General features: G+C 44.6%; 1 protein-coding gene across 6 annotated transcripts in view; it reads left to right on the plus strand.

Annotated features, from left to right (window-relative positions):
* TMC7 (transmembrane channel like 7) overlaps window positions 1-21,963 on the plus strand; it is a 56,439-nt gene that overhangs the window by 31,952 nt on the left and 2,524 nt on the right. For 3 of the 6 annotated variants that reach the window (XM_066382519.1, XM_066382522.1, XM_066382517.1), the window contains exons 6-15: window positions 1,861-2,006; window positions 5,528-5,675; window positions 6,857-7,030; window positions 8,124-8,281; window positions 11,264-11,381; window positions 11,687-11,784; window positions 14,618-14,804; window positions 17,074-17,204; window positions 18,823-18,981; window positions 21,445-21,523. In XM_066382519.1, the coding sequence (XP_066238616.1) occupies window positions 1,861-2,006; window positions 5,528-5,675; window positions 6,857-7,030; window positions 8,124-8,281; window positions 11,264-11,381; window positions 11,687-11,784; window positions 14,618-14,804; window positions 17,074-17,204; window positions 18,823-18,981; window positions 21,445-21,523 (1,398 nt within the window). Of the gene's footprint in view, window positions 1-1,860; window positions 2,007-5,527; window positions 5,676-6,856; window positions 7,031-8,123; window positions 8,282-11,263; window positions 11,382-11,686; window positions 11,785-14,617; window positions 14,805-17,073; window positions 17,205-18,822; window positions 19,007-21,444; window positions 21,524-21,963 lie in introns of those variants that run through there. The other 3 variants (XM_066382520.1, XM_066382518.1, XM_066382521.1) reach the window with 2 other exon arrangements.

Raw genomic sequence — 21,963 nt, forward strand, 5'->3', positions numbered from 1 at the left:
TAAATCCTCTTTACATTTTAATTAGATTATATGTCTTTTTATTGTTAAGTTATAAGAATTCTTTATATATTCTAAATACAAGTACCTTATCAGGTATATTATTTAAAACTATTTCTTTCTATTCTGTGGGTTGTTTTTTCACTTTCTTGATAGTGTCCTTTGAAGCACAAAAGTTTAAATTCTGATAAAGTCCAATTTATTTTTTCTTTCATTGCTATTATTTCTTTTAGTGTCATATTTAAGGATCCATTGCCAAATCTAAGATCATGAAGATTTAGCCCATTATTATTATCAAAAACCAATTAACCAGAAATGTATGGGTTTATTTTTGGACTCAGTTCTTTTCCATTGATCTATATGGCTATTCTTATGTTACTACCTCATTGTATTTTTTTTAAAGCGAGGAGTGGGAGAGGATAAGCAGGAAGGAAGAGAGATGAGAAGCATCAACTCTTCATTGTGGCACTGTAATTGTTCATTGATTGCTTTCTCATATGTGCTTGGCTGGGATGCTCCAGCCAAGCCAGTGACCCTTTGCTCAAGCCAGCAACCTTGGGCTTCAAGTCAGTGACCGTGGGCTCAAGCCAACCACCTTGGGCTTCAAGTCAGTGACTGTGGGCTCAAGCCAGCCACCTTGGGCTTCAAGCCAGTGACCTTGGGCTTCATGCCAGCCTCCTGGCTGGGGCTCAAGCCAGTGACCTTGGGCTTCAAGCCAGTGACGTTTGGGCTCAAGCAGGCAACCATGGGTCATGTCTACGATCCCACACTCAAGCTGGCAACCCCACTCAAGCCAGCAACATTGGGGCTTCGAACTTCAGCATCCCAGGCTGATGCTCTATCCACTGCGCCACCGCCTGGTCAGGCAGTACCTCACTGTCTTGATTACTGTTGTTTTGTAGCAAATTTTGAAATTGGAATATGTGAGTCCTCCAACATTTTTAAAAAATATTGTTTTGACTATTCTGAGTCCTTTTCAATTCCATATGAACTTTCTGATTAGCTAGTCACTTTTTACAGGGAAGCCAGCTGGGATTCTGATAGGAATGTGTTGAATCTGTAAATCAACCTGAGGAGTATTGCCATAGATTTCCTGATCCATAACCATGGGATGTTTCTCAATTTATTTAGATCTTCTTTAAGTTTTTTAAACAATTTTTTGTAGCTTTAAGAATAAGATTTAGCCTGACCAGGTGGTGGTGCAGTGGATAGAGTGTCAGACTGGGACGTGGAGGACCCAGGTTTGAAACCCCGAGGTTGCCAGCTTGAGTGCAGGCTCATCCAGCTTGAGCACAGGGTCACTGGCTTGAGTATGGGATCATAGACATGATCCCATGGTCGCTGGCTTGAGCCCAAAGATTGCTGGCTTGAAGCTCAAGGTCGCTGGCTTGAGCCCAAGGTCGCTGGCTTGAGCAAGGGGCACTCAGTCTGCTGTAGCCCCCAGTCAAGGCACATATGAGAAAGCAATCAACGAACAACTAATGTGCTGCAATGAAGACTTGATGCTTCTCGTCTCTCTCTCCTCTCCCTTCCTGTCTGTCCAACTCTCTCTGTAGCTATAAAAAATGATTTACATTTTAGTTGTTAAATCTATTCTTAAGTATGTTATTATTATTATTTGCTGTCATTGCACATGGAATTGTTTTCTTAATTTTATTTTTGGATCATAGAACTGTGTATTTTTAGTGCTCAAGTTCTGTCCGTGATTACTAAGCACCCCTTACACCTCTGGGATTATTCCAATATTGGGGGATCTAGGATAAACAATGACACGGAAATGTGAGTTCTTGAGGCAAAGACTGATCTTCTGGTTCCTTCCAGTGAACTTACCAGTCTGACCTGATGCTTGTGACTTTGTTTCAGGGTTTCTTGGAGGAGACCTGCCTCTTTTATGGACATTACACCATTAATGGGGTGAAATTTCAAAATTTCACCTATGATCTACCTCTGGCTTATTTGTTAAGCACAGTTACGTACTTGGTCCTGAGTCTTCTTTGGATAGTGAAAAGGTAAAGTTTATCTTATCATTGTGTTCTCTTTGAATTATCCTGATGGCTGGAGATGATTAGAGGCCATGGACTCTGGGAGCCACTGCTCAGAAGATGAGGCGAGTGGAGGGTGGGCTTTGTGGGAAAAGATTTGTCAGTGTTTTAGAGACTCAGGGGACCCGGAGGCAATGGAGGCAGGATTTGGGAGTCGGATGAGCAGCCTGAGATCTTTACTCAGTCGTTACTGTGCATAGTTGCCAATACTATCCCCTCACCTCATCTTTGATCTGGTGTGTGTATGTAACCAGGTCTGTCTTGGATTTTGAATGGCAGAAACCCAACTCTGACTAACTGGGGCAAAGGCTCAGAGAACTAAGGCAGGGAGGACACAGGTAAAGGTGTGGCTTTGAGATATCCAAAAACTAGAGCTTGTTCATCTCTGAGCCTCCTGGTGGTGGCTTCTATATAAAGACTCCCTGGGTCACAGGCTCAGAAATCCTTTGAAGAGATGTGTTGGCTCTGCTTGATTCAGGTCCCCAACCCTGACCTTCAGCCATGGCCATTGGGTTAGGGTCACATGATTAGACCATGGTATTTCCCTAGTAGACAAGTGGTTTAGTGAGGGTGTCCGTTCCCAAGAAAACAAAAGTGAGGAATATTAATTACTTTAATTACTAACATACAACTCCCCCAGAAAGTACAATGGCCCAAACACGACAGAAGTGTGTGTCTTGCTTACATAAAGTTCTGAGTGAGGCACAGGTTAGTGTGGTAGACATCTTCTTAGTTGTGGGACTCAGCCGGGCCACAGTTCTTCAGCATGCAGCTTTGGCGTTCCTCTTGAGCGCTGGAAGGGAGGAGAAGCGTGGGGGCGTATCCCATGGAAGGTGTTTACGGGTTAGGCCTGAAGGGACCCACATCACTCACATTCCATTGACAACAGCTTGGTCACTTGACCATAGCTAACTTCAAGGAGGCTGGGAAATGTTACCCCTGGCTGGTGGCCACTTGCCAGCACTAACACATGCTATGGAATGGGAAACACATATTTCTGATGGTCAGCTTTTGTCTCTGCCCCAGGGGCGGTTGTTTGGCAGACAGGATCATGATGGACACCTCTCTTACCCACTTCATTGTCCATGTGAGAGCATGAACTGTGCTACAAGCCATGGGGCAGTGACGCTCCTTTTATTTTATTTTATTTTTTAAATTCTTTTTTTTATTTAATTTTATTTATTTATTTTTTTTTTTTTTTTACAGAGACAGAGAGTGAGTCAGAGAGAGGGATAGATAGGGACAGACAGACAGGAACGGAGAGAGATGAGAAGCATCAATCATTAGTTTTTCATTGCGCATTGCAACACCTTAGTTGTTCATTGATTGCTTTCTCATATGTGCCTTGACCGTGGGCCTTCAGCAGACCGAGCAATCCCTTGCTGGAGCCAGTGACCTTGGGTCCAAGCTGGTGAGCCTTGCTCAAACCAGATGAGCCCGCACTCAAGCAGGCGACCTCAGGGTCTCAAACCCGGGTCCTCTGCATCCCAGTCCAATGCTCTATCTACTGTGCCACCACCTGGTCAGGCAGTGACGCTCCTTTTCATAGAAGTTGAAGAGACCAAGATGTTCAGGACTGAGTTTGCCTTCCGTGAAGACCAGGGTTTACCACCACAGAGAAAGCCCCAGAGCGCAGCTGGTCACTCATATCCTGAGTCAGAAGCCATGAAATGAAAGTTACGTAGTGTGTGTCCATTCCCCATCAGAATGGGCAGCGTATGGGCAGGAAGGAGCAGTGGCTCATTCTGAGGGGCAGAGAGATGCTTGGTGAAGAAGTGCTGGCTGACCCGGGCACCGCTCTATAATGCTGGTGGTGGATCGAGTTTCAGAGACTCGCAGTGGGACAATTTGGAGGAGCCCTCTTTAAGAGAAAGAATACAAAAATTTCTTTTTTAAATTAGAAAGTATACAGACAACAGGACCAGATGAAGACATTACCAGAAGTGCTCCCAGGGCTTTGGAAGGGGCTCTGACGAAGAAATAAGATTTATTAGCCAAACAGTGAATCCTTCTCCAGGTCTTGCTCAAGCTCCTCACTTGATTGCTCCCTGGGGATGACCGGGGGTGGGCTGGGGGTGGTGTGATGGGGAAAGGCCCACCCCTGGAGGAGGAAGTGCTAGAGTGGCAAAGAGTGGACTTTGGGGTCCCAAGACCAAGGTTTGAAGGTCAGTTCATCTCTTTAAACTTATTTTCTTCATCTATTCTATATACATGGTTGTTGAGGGGATTCACTGAAACAAGGCAGGTAAAGAACTTAGCACTGGGCCTGACACCTGGTAAACATTCATTAAATTAAAATTATCATCTTCAAATTGGCCTCAGTTCTGCCACTAACTCTCTGATTCTAAGGAAATCATTTTCTCTTCTCTGGACCTGAGTGTTCTCATCTGTTAGATGTAGGTTTGATCTAATGTGGGGTCTCAGAGTCACCATGGAGCTGTATAAAAGAGCACATTTCTGAACCCCACACGAGACCTACTGATTGAAAATCTCAGGGTATGAACCCACCTGGGAGCCTGCATTTTGGAAAAGCACTCAGATGGTTCTGATAGAAGTTTTTTGCTGCGAACCTTTGGCAGAATAAATTATTCCTTCCACATTTTATTGTCCTCAGAACTCACTGGAAAATCCTAAAAACACCCCCATTTCATCTACAGTGTGTGGTAGTTGATGTATTTGTGTCATCAAATGCCAGGATGTTTTCTTCCATGAAAGCATTTGAATGGATAGAGTTATCAAGCATTGCATCTGATTGGAACAAGTGATCACTAAATATTGAGTTTTATTTACTCTTTAAAGTCATTTATTCATTCATTTATCCATCAATTGGATAGTGGCCATATTATGGTCCAGGCTTTCTGGATATAAAGGTAGTGAGGCAGTCAGGCTCCAGGGATTATAAGCAGTAAACAGGTAAGATAATTACAGATTCGGTTCATTATTCTGAAGGAAATGAAAGAGACTAACTTGAAGTGCGAGTCACAACTTTAGATGAGGTGGTGGGGAATCCATGGAGGGGTTATTTGAGGTGAAACCTGAAAGATGGAAAGGAGGCAGCCATAGGAAGAGGCGGGGAAGAACTGTCTCAGGAGAGGGTAGCAGGAACTGCAAGTACAAAGGCCCTGAGGCAGGAGCTGAGGTTTGTATGTTTATAGAAAGTAAAAAAAGCCAGTGTAGTATTATCAGAGTGGCCATCTGGGAAGAAAGATGGTATCATGCAGGATCACATAGACCCTCTGGGCTGTGTTAGAGAGTTTGCATTTTTTCCAGCTATGAGAAGAGCCCTTTGATGGACGAAAGGAAATGATTTTCAACCATGAGATGCCTGGTTAGCTACCACATATATTTAGTATGGTTTAAAACTTGACCATGTCAAAATGGGTGGGAAATGCAGCCATGGGTAACAATTTTATTCTTGACAAAGCCAACCCACGGGCCTGTGTTTTGTTGTTGTTCTTATAAGAAGCATAATTATGTTTTGGGGTCAGGTCAGTGGAAGGGTTCAAAGTCAACCTGATCCAGAGTGAGGAGCACTTCCAGAGTTACTGCAACAAGATCTTTGCTGGCTGGGACTTCTGCATCACCAACCGCAGCATGGCCAACCTGAAGCACAGCAGCCTGCGCTACGAGCTCCGAGTGAGTGCTGCTGGCCTTTCTCTTGGGGGCTCCCTTGCCAGCAAGGTCGTGCCTTGGGAGGTGGGGTTTGCAGCTTCCAGCGGAGCTGGGTGTGGACCAGGCAATCTCCAGTGCTTAGTAAGTTTCCCCCTTTGTAGTTTTCAAGAGCTTTTCACCAAGAACAGCTTCCTGGGGTTGATGGCCTTCCACCCAAGCATGGAGCTGGTAAACTGGGGCTGGGAAGGGAGGTGGGGACACACCACAGTGAGTGGGAGGAAGTGGTGCTTCCCGTCCTCCCCCTGCCACCCTGTTATCTTTCCAGTTCATGAGATCCGATCACAAACATCCTTTATAACAGGGAAAATGGAACTTAGGATGGAATGCTACGATGATAAGGTGAAGTGAAGGGAATATGAAAAAGTAGGAGAGAATTTATTAATTAATAAGGAGAGAAGGAGTAATAAATAACATCATGATCAAACCTATCCCCCCCAAAAAGGAGGAGGGGACAATAATATCAAAGCTTAATAAAGTATGATAGAAGAAATCAAGTCAAATGTGTTATCTGTTACACTAAATATTAACAGATTGTATCCTTCTATTAAATGCAGAGCCCAACTGAGTTTTTTAAAAAACTCCACCCACTTTATGTACAATTTCCAGAATAACACATGTGGCACTGGCTGGTTAGCTCAATTGGTTAAAGTGTTGTCCTGAAACACTAAGATTGTGGGTTCGATCCCGGTCAGGACACATGGAAAGTGATCGATGAATGAACAACTAAGTGAAACAACAGATGTATGCTTCTCTATCTATCTATCTATCTATCTATCTATCTATCTATCTCTCTATCTCTCTGTCTCTCTTTCCCTTGCTCTCTCTGTCTCTCTAAAATCAACCAATAATAATAAAAAAGGAAATAATGCATGTAACATATAACTAATGTCATGAATAGGTTAACAGTTCTGTTTCCACATTTACTGCAAAGTCTATTTGCAATCTTAAATAGGAGATACTACCTTGACTTTGGCCTTTAGTAGACACAAAAACTAGTTAGGCTTCATTCTGGGAAGGTACCTTGGGAAAGATGAACATTTAAGGAAAGTCTTAAAGATGGACAGGGTATAAAGATACATCAGAGGTTCCACCCCTGAGTATCCCTTCAGCCCCATGCTTACAAAGCAGTTTTCTTTGCTCCTCAGGCAGATCTGGAGGAAGAAAGAATACGGCAGAAAATAGCAGAAAGGACTTCTGAAGACACAATACGAATTTACTCTTTGAGATTACTTTTGAATTGTGTTGTTCTGGCTGTTTTAGCGGCATGCTTTTATGCAATCTACAGAGCTACTATATTCTCACAAGAACACATGAAAAAAGTAAGGACTCCTTGAAAGTCAATTTAACTTTAACTATGGTTGGACATTATGCTAAGTACATTATAAACTTCTGAGACAGATAATATCATCATTTCTGTTTTACATATGGGTATAAAATTGGCTGATATGACAGAACCAGAAATCAGAGGTGATCAATTTCCACTTTTAATAGAAATAAAAGGCATCCAAAATAGAGTATTTGAGGTACCTATTCTCCCTGGAATTCACAATATTTAAATCCAGCTTGATTCCTAATTTAATCCCCAACTCCTTTACTTACTAATAGGGGCCTCGGTTTACCTAAAATAAAAGTGGCTTTAAAAACTCCAGCTGAAAAAAAAATAAAAATAAAAATAAAAAAAAACTCCAGCTGGTCTCATGGCTGTGCTTCATGAAATCAATTATCAGGGGCCCAGATTTCTCCCATCCTGTGGCTCTGCCGTTCTTAGGGTGTGGCCCTCTTCTGTATGGTACTTGATAGCTTACCATATAGCCAATGGGAAGGAGATTGGGAGGGAACGCTCCTCCCCTTCAAGGTTATGACCTGGAGGTTGCACTTAAAAGTTCCACTCACATCCTTTTGGCCAGAATTTAGTCAGATGGCTGTACCTAGCTACAAGGGAGGCTGGGAAATTTAGTTTTGTCCTGGATAGCCATATATTTATAAATAGATAGCTAAATAGTCTCAAGAAGAAGAATATGGTTATTCTAAGTCATTATTACAGTCTTGAAAATACATTGCCCATTAATACAGAAACACGGATTTTTTTTATAATTCAAATAAATCTGATAGAGCTCATTTTTCCTCTAGTATGATGCTAGATCATGTGTCCTCTTTTTGAACACTCAAGGAAGGAGATGGCTTATGTTTAAAGGCCTTGTTGAATGGCATGTATGTTTTATTTTGTTTGTTTGCTAATAAACATATATTTGAGGGTTTTTTTCACAGTTTTACCGAGGTATAATTGATATACTGCACTGTGTAAGTTAAAAATATACAGCCTACTATATATAGTTGAGTTCTTTTAAGATCAACTCATTTGTGATGCGACTTTCCTTATTATACTCCTGATCAGTTTTGTTATCTTCCTAGGAAATTGACAAGATGGTGTTTGGGGAAAACCTCTTGATATTGTACTTGCCTTCTATTGTGATCACGCTGGCCAATTTTATCACACCAGTGATCTTCGCCAAGATCATCCACTATGAGGACTACTCCCCAGGCTTTGAGATCCGGCTGACAATCCTTAGGTAAGGTCTAGACGTGCCAAACAGATCACCACTTGCCCCTCCTTTTCCCATGGCAAACGTTGCTAATCAATTGTGACACATTTTCCCGTTAAGCCAAGAATCCTCTTCAACGTTCAGACATCCTCCAGGAATGAATCAGAGTTGCACATGCAATGAAGGCTCTTTGACCTAAGAGTTTACATCAGTATTATATTTTTGGTTCACGTATCCGCACATTGATACCTGAGGGCGTGAGGTAGGGCCCTAGGAGGAGGTGTTGCTCTGAAGATATTAGAAATGACAAGGGAGGTGAGGAAGAGGGAGAGAAGGAAAGACAGCTGGTAAAGGGTGTGTTACCAGGCAAGTTGCTGCTGTTGGCAGCTGGCGCTCAGTCCTACTGGGTAACTCTGGGAGTTTGTGTGGGAAATACCTTAGCCCTTTCCCACCAAGCCGGATAGTCTGCCCCTACCACCTAAGGACGGCTGCTCCCAGGAGCATTAACGCCCCACGTGTGCACCCCCTACCCCCACGTGTGGGCCTTGGGTGGAGAGTACAAGTCCTTACGGGAGGAACCTGAGGCATTTGATGGCATAGTGGGTGCTGACAAAATGTGGCCAGGTCACCCACAGCTGTAGTGTGTGCTACAGTTGACTTTTTATAAGTTGTAATATCTCTTTTCATTTTAAATAAATATTAAGTTTTATTAAAAAAAAACAAAACAGGTATAAAACAGGTTAACACAAATGAGTTGAAGAGGACCAGGTTGGGGCCATGTAAAATGAGCAGTTTCTGCTGCTGCTTTAATGCCTCAGATTACATTTGCATCTTTTTAAAAGATATATTTTTATTTTGGAAAATTTCAAACTGAACGAATGGTATAATGAACCCCCACGTGCCCCTCCCTTAGTTTCCATACCAGTGTTTTGTTAGCCTTGTTTCATCTGTTCTGCTCTCTTTTGCTGATTGTTTTAAGCAAATCTCAGGCAATATGTCATTTCACCTGTAAACACTTCAGTGTATCTCTAAGTGACAAGGATTATTTTTTTTAAATATGAGCATCATGACCCTTAATAAAATTAAGTCAGTTCCCTGAGGGCATTGCAGATGGCTCTGTAGGATTGGTTGGTTCAAACCGGGACACAGAGGACAGCATGGTGATTACCAGAGGGAAAGGGGAGGGGTGGGTAGAAGAGGGTGTAGGGGGTAAATGATGATGAAAGGAGACTTGACTGGGGCTGGCGGACACATAATACAGTGTACAGAGGATGTGTTATAGAACTGTACACCCCTTTTATTCTTTAGTGAATTCTCCCTCCCCTCGTGTTATGCTAGTGATTTGTGGGAGAGACCGGTGTGTTTGCCATAGAAGGTTCCCTCGTCTGCGTTTAGTTCATTGTTTTCTCATGGTGTATTTTGTTTTTCTGTACCCATAGTCGTGGTAAACTACTGGGTAGATTCAAACATTTTCCTTTATTCCGTTTCAGTTTTTAGTTACAGAAACCTCCTCAGAGCTGCCGGGTTCTCGTCCCATCACGGGGCACGAAGTGTCGGGCAACATGCTAAGTAACGCGAGAGGCGAGCCCATGGTGTGGGCTTGCTTTTCTCTACCGCCCACTTTTTAATGTCTTTATTTATTTCTTTATTACAAACCAAATAATAGGAAAGCATCTTTATAAAAAGAATAATAGTGCACTCTGCCCTCTTCTCTTGAATTCAACTTACCCGGACAGGCCTCACGGGCACGGTTTCTCTTGCTCGTGCCAACAACCACACGTTTTCTTTAAAAAACAGATTCATGTCCGTGTGAAACTCTGCAGTGTGCTGTATTCACTTCTCAATCTATCAGACATCTCTCAGCTTAGAAGATTCAACTACAGTAGTTCTTTTCAGAAATATAGAATGTTCTAAAATGTAGCTATAACATCATAGATTCAGGAGTTCCCAGCTTTCTTCTCTTTTTTTTTCCTGAAATTTAAAAAATTGTGTCAATATACTAGCATAAAATTTGACATTTTTTTTGTATTTTTCTGAAGCTGGAAACGGGGAGAGACAGACAGACTCCCGCATGCACCCAACCGGGATCCACCCGGCACGCCCACCAGGGGGCGATGCTCTGCCCCTCCGGGGCGTCACTCTGCCGCGACCAGAGCCACTCCAGCGCCTGGGGAAGAGGCCAAGGAGCCATCCCCAGTGCCCGGGCCATCTTTGCTCCAATGGAGCCTTGGCTGCGGGAGGGGAAGAGAGAGACAGAGAGGAAGGAGGGAGGGGGGTGGAGAAGCAAATGGGTGCTTCTCCTATGTGCCCTGGCCGGGAATCAAACCCGGGTCCCCCGCACGCCAGGCCGACACTCTACCGCTGAGCCAACCGGCCAGGGCCAAATTTGACATTTTTAAGTGTACTACTCACTGGTCTTAAGTACATTCCTACTATGGAGCCACTGTGACCCTTGTCCAAAACTTGCTCATCACACCGAACAGAAATTGTACCCATTTGTGAGTTTGCTTTTTTTTTTTTTTTTTGTATTTTTCTGAAGTTGGAAATGGGGAGGCAGTCAGACAGACTCCCGCATGCGCCCGACCAGGATCCACCCGGCATGCCCACCAGGGGGCGATGCTCTGCCCATCTGGGGCATTGCTCTGCTGCAACCAGAGCCATTCTAGCGCCTGAGGCAGAGGCCACAGAGCCATCCTCAGCGCCCAGGCCAAATTTGCTCCAATGGAGCCTTGGCTGCGGGAGGGGAAGAGAGAGACAGAGAGGAAGGAGGGGGGGGGTGGAGAAGCAGATGGGTGCTTCTCCTGTGTGCCCTGGCCGGGAATCGAACCTGGGACTCCTGCACGCCAGGCCAGGACCTGTGAGTTTGCTTTTTATCCACTGCGCCACCGCCTGGTCAGGGTGAGTTTGCTTTTTAAAAGGGCAGCTTCTCTGCTCCCTAGCTAGTTCCAAGGACCTGGCCTGCCCCATGGCCTCCTCTTCCCTTCCTCCTTCCTCCCTCTCATCCTGCAGGTGTGTCTTCATGCGGCTGGCCACCATCTGTGTGCTGGTGTTCACCCTGGGCTCCAAGATCACATCCTGTGATAACCTCTCCTGTGAGCTCTGTGGCTACAACCAGAAACTCTACCCGGTGAGGCCCGGGGAATGGGAGCATCCTGCTGAGTGGGTCATTTTGGAGCAATAGCCTCAAGGTCAAGAGAAATGCCTTGAAGCCATGGGTTCGCATCTCAGTCGAGCTACTTTCTCACCATGTTGCACCAGACACTTCTAAAGGCTTGAAAACTCAAGTTTGTGCTGGAGCTCAGAGGCGCATCGGCTGATAGCCGCCAGCAGCAGCAGGATCTGGGGAGGGGATGGGCACTGGGAGGAGCCTGAGAACCTGGTTTTCTCCGCCCTGCGTTGGGTCTCACTGTCTCTCCTTGTCTTTGGTTTCAGTGCTGGGAGACCCAAGTTGGGCAGGAAATGTACAAGCTGATGATATTTGACCTCATCATCATCTTGGCTGTGACACTTTTTGTGGATTTTCCTAGAAAGTAAGTGTGAGAGGTAACCCCATTATCTGTCCCACTCCTCCCACCCCTGCCCCAGCTGAAGGACCCTTTCACAGCTGCTCTCCATAAAGTGCAGGATGATTCCACAGTCCTGGGAAACCACTGACAACCGTCAGTGGCTTCAGACAATTCCAGGTCATCAACCCCATAGTCCATTAGCTACCCCCAAAGGCAGTGTGAAGATTGGAAATGGCGCTGCTTCCCATGGGGTTTCCATGGAGATGACTTCCTTTCATTAGCCCGGTCAATGAAAACCCTCCAGACCTCAGTGGACACCACATTTCCCAGCACTGCCGTGTGCTAGTCATATGACCGTGGGCAGGTAATTTAAGGTCTGTGTTTATTTTCCCACCTGTGAAATGGGTACAGTAGCAGTACCTGCCTCACAGCACTGTGATGAGGATTAAATGAGGAAACACAGATGAAAGAACTAAGAACACTCCAAAACTCAGCAAAACATTGACTAGCACCATGATGGTTATCATTAGTGTGCTGTCATTTTTTAAAAAAATTATTCTCAGCATCTCCTTGACCCTTAAGTGAAACACTGTTCACTTAATGGCTTTTTTTGCCCAGATGTACAAATTCTGTAAGCATGTCAAAGGTCCAGTAAGCCCTTAAAAATGAACATTCAGCCCTGGCCGGTTGGCTCAGCGGTAGAGCGTCGGCCTAGCGTGCGGAGGACCCGGGTTCGATTCCCGGCCAGGGCACACAGGAGAAGCACCCATTTGCTTCTCCACCCCTCCGCCGCGCTTTCCTCTCTGTCTCTCTCTTCCCCTCCCGCAGCCAGGGCTCCATTGGAGCAAAGATGGCCCGGGCGCTGGGGATGGCTCTGTGGCCTCTGCCTCAGGCGCTAGAGTGGCTCTGGTCGCAACATGGCGACGCCCAGGATGGGCAGAGCATTGCCCCCTGGTGGGCAGAGCGTCGCCCCATGGTGGGCGTGCTGGGTGGATCCCGGTCGGGCGCATGCGGGAGTCTGTCTGACTGTCTCTCCCCGTTTCCAGCTTCAGAAAAATGAGAAAAAAAAAAAAAAAAAGAAAAAAGAAAAAAAAAAAAAAATGAACATTCAAAAAGGAACTGTCCTTTAAAAAATTATACAAATATGACATGAATATGTGCTTATTGTTAATTTTTAAATATTTAGAATTTAAACAAACACAGAAGTCTGGAGAATAGTGAGAGTTCTTGTTTGTTACCATACCCCCTAACTCTGCAATCCCACCCCACTCCTCAGAGATGGTCGTTGTTAACACTTTAGGGAAGATCCAGCAGTCCTTAAAAATAGAAGCACTCCTGGCCGGTTGGCTCAGTGGTAGAGCGTCAGCCTGGCGTGCGGGGGACCCGGGTTCGATTCCCGGCCAGGGCACATAAGAGAGGCGCCCATTTGCTTCTCCACCCCCCCCCTTCCTCTCTGTCTCTCTCTTCCCCTCCCGCAGCCAAGGCTCCATTGGAGCAAAGATGGCCCGGGCGCTGGGGATGACTCCTTGGCCTCTGCCCCAGGCGCTAGACGCCCCGGAGGGGCAGAGCATCGCCCCTGGTGGGCATGCCGGGTGGATCCCGGTCCAGCGCATGCGGGAGTCTGTCTGACTGTCTCTCCCTGTTTCCAGCTTCAGAAAATTAAAAAAAAAAAAAAAAAAAAGAAGCACTCACTTGCATAAATACATATGTAAATAGACACACAGTCTTGCTAGACGTGCTCCTTTTTCCTCCTTAAAATGGGATCATGGTACATCCATGTTGATCTGCAGCTTGCTTTTTTTTCTCTCCCATAAAGACAAAATATCATGAACTTTCCATGGGAGGACACATGGATTTCCCTCATTTATTTTAAGGACTGTATAATATTCCACTATGTCCATGGTTTATAGTTTGTCAATCCAGCCCCTATTTATGAGCATTAGGTTGTTTCCAGTATTTTTGCTAATACATGGCAATGCTATAGTGAACAATGGTGTGTGTTTATCTCAGGCCCCGGGTCCTTGGGCATCTGTAGGAAGCTTCTAGGATTCTAGCATGCCAGGTCATAGGGTCCTCATAAGGCATTTTCTTTTTTTTTTTTTTTTTTTTGTACTTTTCTGAAGCTGGAAACGGGGAGAGACAGTCAGACAGACTCCCGCATGCGCCCGACCAGGATCCACCTGGCACGCCCACCAGGGGCGACGCTCTGCCCACCAGGGGGCGACGCTCTGCCCCTCCGGGGCGTCACTCTGCTGCGACCAGAGCCACTCTAGCGCCTGGGGCAGAGGCCAAGGAGCCATCCCCAGCGCCCGGGCCATCTTTGCTCCAATGGAGCCTCGGCTGCAGGAGGGGAAGAGAGAGACAGAGAGGAAGGAGGGGGCGGGGGTGGAGAAGCAGATGGGCGCTTCTCCTATGTGCCCTGGCTGGGAATCGAACCCGGGTCCCCCGCACGCCAGGCCGATGCTCTACCGCTGAGCCAACCGGCCAGGGCCATAAGGCATTTTCTTCAGGGATGCACATGACACCGTGGACTGAGTGGCAAGCCAGAGCGCAGATACTCCTCATGTTACTTATTGTCACCACAACTCTGTGAACTTAATTGTGTTTTAATCTCCCCATATTCCACAGATGAGTAAAATAAGCCTTGTCTAAATATATTTGGCTGGTCAGTTGCAGATCTGAGACTCAGACCTTAATGATTTTGGAATTCACTGTATTTTGCATCTACTCTAGACTTGTGATTGACCAGTTTCCATGAAAGACTCTATGTGGAAACAGGCCTGATTTTGTGGACATGGTTCTGTGGCCTTGGCAGACACTGGTGGTCCAAGTGAGAAATGGTCCCATTTGTTTCCAGGCTCCTGGTGACCTACTGTTCCTCTTGGAAGCTGATGCAGTGCTGGGGGCAGCAGGAATTCGCCATTCCCGATAATGTTCTAGGGATCGTTTATGGGCAAACCATATGCTGGATTGGAGCCTTTTTCTCCCCCCTTATCCCTGCCATTGCCACCTTGAAACTCATCATCATCTTTTATGTGAAGGAGGTAAGGAGAGGTGGGTGTGGTGGGCTGATACTCTGTACCACTTTTGACCTTGCGTGGCGGCGTTCAGCACACATATTCGGAGCTCACCCACATTCTGTCAGACATATCAAAATTGCATTCCTTATATGTTTTTTTTTCCCGGAAAAAAGATTTTCACATTTATATAATTTTGAGAGTTTTGTTAAGCATTGTCTTGCTTCTGTGGTTTAAATGTGGTATTTTTATATATAACTCACTAAGAGTTGAGTTGCAATTGAACGATCAGTTGACAGGGGTACATTTTGGTAACGTTTGACTAAATGCTTATTAATTTAAATTTTGTAATTTTTTGTTTGGATTTTGGAGCCAGTGAATTTATTTGGGGGGCTCAATTATTCGTGTAGGTCCTTGAACAGCTCATAGGCCCTAGGCATTTGCCTGAAGTAAGTGCTTAAGGGGTAAAGTGGTCCTGCATATGACTAACCTATCTGGGCTTATTAACCAGACTTCTCTTTTCTTTATTAAAGAGGCAACAGAGGCTCAATGTTAAGCATTTAAACAATACAGATATATATACAGTAATCTTCATCCCTTCTTCCAGAGGTACCCTCTGTTAACGAGCCCAACATTTATTGGTTACCTCTTATCCCAAGGCCTGGGGATTCCAAACTGGAAATAATAATAGTATTAATAATGATGACAATAATAATAGCAAATACTAATAACACCATCTGCCCCCACTCTGCCAAATTCTTAGGAAGCTAAAGTTCTGAGAGGTTAAGTAACCTGTCCAAGGTCACACCGCTTATAAATGACTCCTGGGATTTGAATCCAGGTTTATCTTACTCCAGAGCCACTTAATGTGGTAGGTAAGCAGGGCCTTGAATTGGGCCAGACTTTCTACCTGGATGTTTGGACCTTTGAAGAATGTTCTGATGCTTTTGTTTGGAAACTTCAAATGGCTGAAGTCACCAAAGGAGAAATAGAGAAGAAAAACACTCACAGGAACCTTTTCCTTTGACAGAAAATCTTAGTTGGCCAGTGGCTTTCTAGTGTGCAGCACAGTAAGGCAGTGAGGGGGGTGTGCTGGGTTAAGGGCACTGGGCTGAGTTCTGGCACTCACTCCAAGCCTGACTGACCGGCTGCCCCCAGACCGGACACTGAGTGTTCTTGCTACTCAGTGCCCTCTGCTCACAGAGGTTCTGGCTGCTGATGAAGTCAGAAGAGCTTGGTGCCTCCACCCAGTAATATAGCATTTAAAAATATTAAGGAGAAATATTATGCCTGTTACTATACCTCTCTCCTCCTCCTTACTCAATATTTCCTTCAAGTCTTCTTTCCCTCAATGGAAATGTTTATTTTTAAATATAGAAAAAATAAACATGCTATAAAAATTCAAGTAAAATATCTCTTAATTTATTATAGATTATTGTAGATCCACTTAATACATATTTAAACCCCTGTGAAGAATACTTTTTTAAAAAACTCAAATGAGCCTGACCAGGTGGTGGCACAGTGGATAGAGCAATGGCCTGGGGCACAGAGGATCCAGGTTCGAAACCCTGAGGTTGCTGGCTTGAGTGCAGGGTTGCTGGCTTGAGCATGGAGTCACCAGCTTGAGTGTGGGATCATAGACATGACCCTATTGTTTCTGGCTTGAGCCCAAAGGTTGCTGGCTTGAAGCCCAAGGTCGCTGGCTTGAGCAAGGGGTCACTGGCTCAGCTGGAGCCCCTGAGTCAAGGCACATATGAGAAAACAATCAATGAACAACTAAGGTGCCACAATAAAGAATTGATGTTTCTCATCTTTCTTCTTCCTACCTGTCTGTCCCTCTCTCTCTCTAGCTAAAAAATAATAATAATAAATAAAAATTTAAAATTAAAATAAAATCTTAAATGAGATTATACAGGACAGAGTACCGAAATCTACTCTTTTCATTTTACAACCCCTCATAGCATGTAAAGCTTGCTTTCTCATCCCTTCTAGGGGCTACATGGTATTCCATTGTGTGAGTGTAATTTAAGGACCGCTCCCACCACTTGATAGCTATTCTGGTTGCTTCCAATTCAGTTATTCCCTATTATCAACAACTGTAGCAGTAATATCTACATACACGTACTTTGGCCCAATGTTGGGGTCTGGATTAAACATTTTTCATTTTGACTTATATTGCTGACTGCACTCTAGAAAGTTAGACCAATTTACATTCCCATTCTAATGCTTGGATGTGCTCATTTATTCTCAAGGAAGCTGTACTCTTAACTCTTCCTCTTTCTTTCTCTCCCCTTAGATGAGTCTTCTTTATACCTGCAAACCCTCCCCAAGGCAGTTCAGAGCATCCAATTCTAATTTCTTCTTCCTGTTGGTGTTGTTGATTGGCCTGTGTTTGGCAGTAATACCGCTGACAATCAGCATGGCACAGTAAGTACCATGTTTGTTTTCTAAAACATTTCCCCACTTCTTCACATGGTCCTCATGTTAAAGGGCCCATTGCATTTTCTATGGGCTTTCCTCACAGTGCACCACCTTCAGGGGTCAGGTTATTAAGTTGCTCCTGGCTGAGCCCAACCCACCCTTGTTTTGGAAGCTCTCTCTGGTTGCTGGAATGTCTTGGTCTACTTCTAGAACTTGGGCTTGCTGGGTGGCCATTATTTTCAAGAGTGCCAGTTGGGTCTGTCTTATCCAGCTCCTTTTTCCTGAAACTTCTCTTCTCATCCCCTCTTGGATTATTTCTGATTATGGAAATAATACATGGTCATTGTAGAAAACTTGGAGCATAGAAAAAAAAAAAGAAAAAAGTAAGAAGTCATCCATAGTCCCTTCACGTTGGTTGAGGCGTTGCACTTAGCAAGCATTTATTTAACGCCTTCTGTGTACCAAGCACTGTGCTAGATGCTAGGGGAATAAAGACATTTACCGTATGACATAGGAATGCAGAGTCTGGTGTGGAATTTGGGAAGAGCAGAAATGCTCAGGACTAAGGATCAGAGTTCAGGTTTCAAGCCCCAGCGATGTCACTTCCTAGGTGTATAATCGTGTATACCAGAAGGCAACAGAGTAAATAATTTAGACTTTGTGGGTTATAAAATGTCTATAAGCAGCCACAGAGAATATATAAACTAATGAATATGACTATGTTCCAATTGAACCTGGGACTTCCACACACAGGGCTGATGCTCTCCCACTGACCCGAACGGCCAGGGCCTACACAGAACGTTGTGATGTGAATGTAGGCAACTCTTTGTGGGGCTTAATTTAATTTCCTTCCATCATAATTTTATTTTTTCCCTACTTTGTATTTTGAAAATTTCCAAATCTATGGAAAAGTTGAAGAAATAGCCACAGTGAAAACATATACCCTTCAACTGGATGTCCCAGTTGTTGACATTTTGCTACATTTGTTTTCTTTCTCTCTATGCATACATTGTTGTGTGTGTGATGAACCAATTGAAATTAAGTTGTATAGGCACCAGGACGTTCATCCCTAAATACTTGAGCATGCATCCCCTAAAAATAAAGACATTCTCCTACCTATGCATCCACAATAACATTGTCACACCTTAGAGAATTAAAACTAATGTCATATCCTGACATTTTCAAATTTCTCCAGTCGTCCCCAAATAGTCTTTCCTAGCTTTATTTTAAAATGAGGATCTCTCAAGTTTTACCCATTGCCCTTAGTTATGTGTTTTGAGTCTCTTTTAATCTTTGATTCTTTTTGAAGAGTCCAGGCCAGTTTCCTCACCCCCTAAATGAAAGACTAGAAAATAAAATCGCCACATCCTGAACTTGTCTATTTTCTCGTGGTGTCCTTTAACTTGTTCTGTCCTGGATTTCCTGTAAATCGAAAGTCAGGGCTAGAGACTTGATAAAATTTTAAGATATGCGTTTTTGACCAGAATATTCCAAGAAGGCCATGAGGTCAGGCCGCTCCTCACTTCTCGCTGTTTACTGTTAACCAAGCCTTGTGGGCATGCGCAGGAGGAGCCCTCAGCCTGGGAGCGCGCCTCACCTGGGCTCCTTGGTCTGTGTGTCCCAGCAGCATCCCTTCCTCGAAAGCTTGTGGGCCGTTCACCAACCTCAACACCACCTGGGAGGTGGTTCCCAAGACAGTGAGCACCTTCCCCAGCTCGCTGCAGTCCCTGGTCCACGGCGTCACATCGGAAGCCTTTGCGGTGCCTTTCTTCATGATCATCTGGTGAGTGGGACCCACCTGGACCCCTGTGAGTATTTCCCATTGAAGCAGCTGGGTGTCTTTCCACTGGGAAACGGGGGCTTGCTTGCTACCCCCTAGATGTGATTGAGCCCCTCTGAGCCTCACCTTCCCATTTCTAAAGGAAGCATAATAATTTTAATTCTTTCAGAAGATCACTGAGCAGGTTCAGTAAGATCCCACATATAAGGCACTCAGCCCAATGCCTGACATAAAAAACTAATAAATGCTGCCTATTATTATTACTGATTATTCACAAAATCGCTTACTTTTTGAAAAAGAAAAACTGATGATTGTGCAGAGAACAGGGCATAAGCTTGAACCTTGGCTGTACCACTTAGAAGCTGTGTAGCCATGGGTCATGGCATATCTTTTCGGAGCCTCTGTTTCCTTGCCTGGAAAGTGGGGGTAAGAATGGCACATACCTGTTAAGGTTGTGACAGGAAGGAAATGTGATAATACACATAAAGTGCTTAGCAGAGGACCTGGCCAGTAACGGCTCAGTAAATGTCAGGAGTTATATGCAAGGGTGATGAGGGTCTTTGTTGCACAGTGATTCGTTTTGTGTTAAAGTAATTCTAATCGCAAGTGTGTATTGAGGGCTTACTATGTGCTAGGCATGTTCTAATTACAGTGGATTCTCATTATTCACGGATTCAGTTCTTTTTTTTTCCTGTGTGCCAACTCACTGAAAGATTTTTGAAATCACAAAATCAGTGCTCACGGCAGGTTTCACGTTCACTTGTGGACGTGCACAGAGTAGGGACATTTTTGAGTCTCCTGGTGTGCACTGTCTTAGTTTGTTCCAGCTGCTGTAACAAAATGTCACAGGCTAGGTGGCTTATAAACAACAGAAATTTATCTCTCCCAGTTTTGGGGCCTGGGAGTCCAAGATCAGTGTGCCAGATGGATGCTCTTCTAGCTCATAGACTTCTCACTGTGTCCTCACAGGACAGAAGGGGCCAGGGAGCTCTGTAGAGTCCCATTTACCAGGGCACTAATCCAAATATGAGCACTCCATCCACATGGCATATGGCCTCCCAAAGGCCCTGTCTTCTAACACCATCACATTGGGCATTGGGATTCTAGCATGTGAATTTAGGGAGGGGACACAAATATGTAGACCATAGCATGCACCTTCCCAGCTGAGGTTGAGCAAGGCCATAAGTATATTGCCATGTTGTTTCTGTTATCATGCCATAAACAAGTGTCCTTCCTTTCTATAGTCTATTTAGGGCCATGTTGCTTTCATTTTATGTGTTTGGTAGGTGATTTCACGGTCTGAAATGGTCCCACACATAGGGCTGAAGTGCTGGCTAGTGTTCCCAAGTGTGAGGAGACTGTGTTGTGCTTTACAGAGAAAAAAATGTACATTAGACAAGCTTCATTCAGTCATGAGTTGCAGTGCTGTCGGCTGTCAGTTTAGTGTTAGTGACTATTAAATGTCTTTAAACAGAAACAAGGTTATATGTTGATAACCTTTTTCAATAAACAGGAAACATAAGGCAAGTTTTTAATCAGTTGACAAATATGGAGTGACCCCGTATAGGAACCTAAGCCTGTATTTCTCCTAAGGGCATTGGTTCAAAATTCACTGATTTAGTGTTCCTGGAGACTTTATAGACTATAACTGCCACAAATAACTGGGATTGTAGCTTACATGTACTAACTCATGAAATCATCACAATTACCCATGATGAAGATATTGTTACAGGAAAACACCACCATAATACAAGAAGTGGGGGGGAAATTCATTTGTTTAAGGCAGGATCCCTTGGATGAGATTAAGAAAATGGGCTGGGGGAGTTGTGCAGCCACCCAGCCTGGAATTCCGTGGATTCTGGGATTTAGCTAGTCCATCCTGAGTCATTCACCCCAGCTGTGGTTTGGCTGGCACCATCTGGTGGTGTTTACCTGATCTGGCTTCAGCATCTCTGGGAACCATTCTTGTCCTTGCCCGTGGGGACTCCCAGAAGAGTGTCATTGATATCAGTGATTCCAGTGGTTCTTTCTGGGGAGACTAGACAGGAAACCACCTCCCCTTCATAGAATGAGCTTGCCTGATGCCTCCATTCCACATGCCCCACTCCCCAAAGATAGAACTTCAAACACCCACTCCCCCCATTTGAGATTTGGGGCTGCACAGAAAACAGGAACCATTTGCTAATTGCTTTTATTTAAAATTGTATTATCTTAAGCTTGATATCACTAGGTTCTACTGTATTATCCCCATATTACAGCTGAGAAAACTGAGGCCAAAGAGCTTCCACAATAATCAGTCACCCCTCTGGCTGTTTCTGATGCTCTCTGCTTAGAAGAGGTGTGGGTTTTCTTTTCTGAATTTCCTAATGAGTAAAAAACATTCCAGGAAAAATCTGTCAGGTTGTTTTTTCTAGTGACCCTCAAATGGTACAGACTCCCCGGTGACCACTCCACCTTGTGTTGCAGCCTCGTTATGTTTTATTTCATTGCCCTGGCCGGAGCGCACAAGCGGGTGGTGGTCCAGCTCCGAGAGCAGCTGTCCCTGGTAAGGAAGCATGCAGGTCTGGGGGGTCGTGGCTCGGGACATTCACCCAGGACACCTAATAGAAAATGGCACTTTTCCCAGGAATGTTAATGCTCCCCTCACCACCACTCCTGCAGAATTCTGCCTTCAGGCCAGGCCTCCCCAACTTCATTCATTTACTGACTCATTCATTTCTTCAATATATATATATATATTTCTTCATATATATATGAAGCATTATCTGTGCCTCATGCAGTGCTGGGATACAGTAGTAAAGAAGGGAGACAAGACTGTCAAGCAGTTGAAGAAAAAAGATAAATTCTGATAGCAGTTATTGCTCTGAAGGTAATACAAACAAGGTAGAGTGACAGATGGGCCACTTGCTGCTGTAGATGGTGGCCCCTGAAGGCCTCTTTGAGGAGGTGACTGACATTGTAGTTGAGACTGGAATGATGAGAGGG

This window comes from Saccopteryx leptura, chromosome 4, assembly GCF_036850995.1.
Source record: "Saccopteryx leptura isolate mSacLep1 chromosome 4, mSacLep1_pri_phased_curated, whole genome shotgun sequence".
Lineage (NCBI taxonomy): Eukaryota > Metazoa > Chordata > Mammalia > Chiroptera > Emballonuridae > Saccopteryx > Saccopteryx leptura.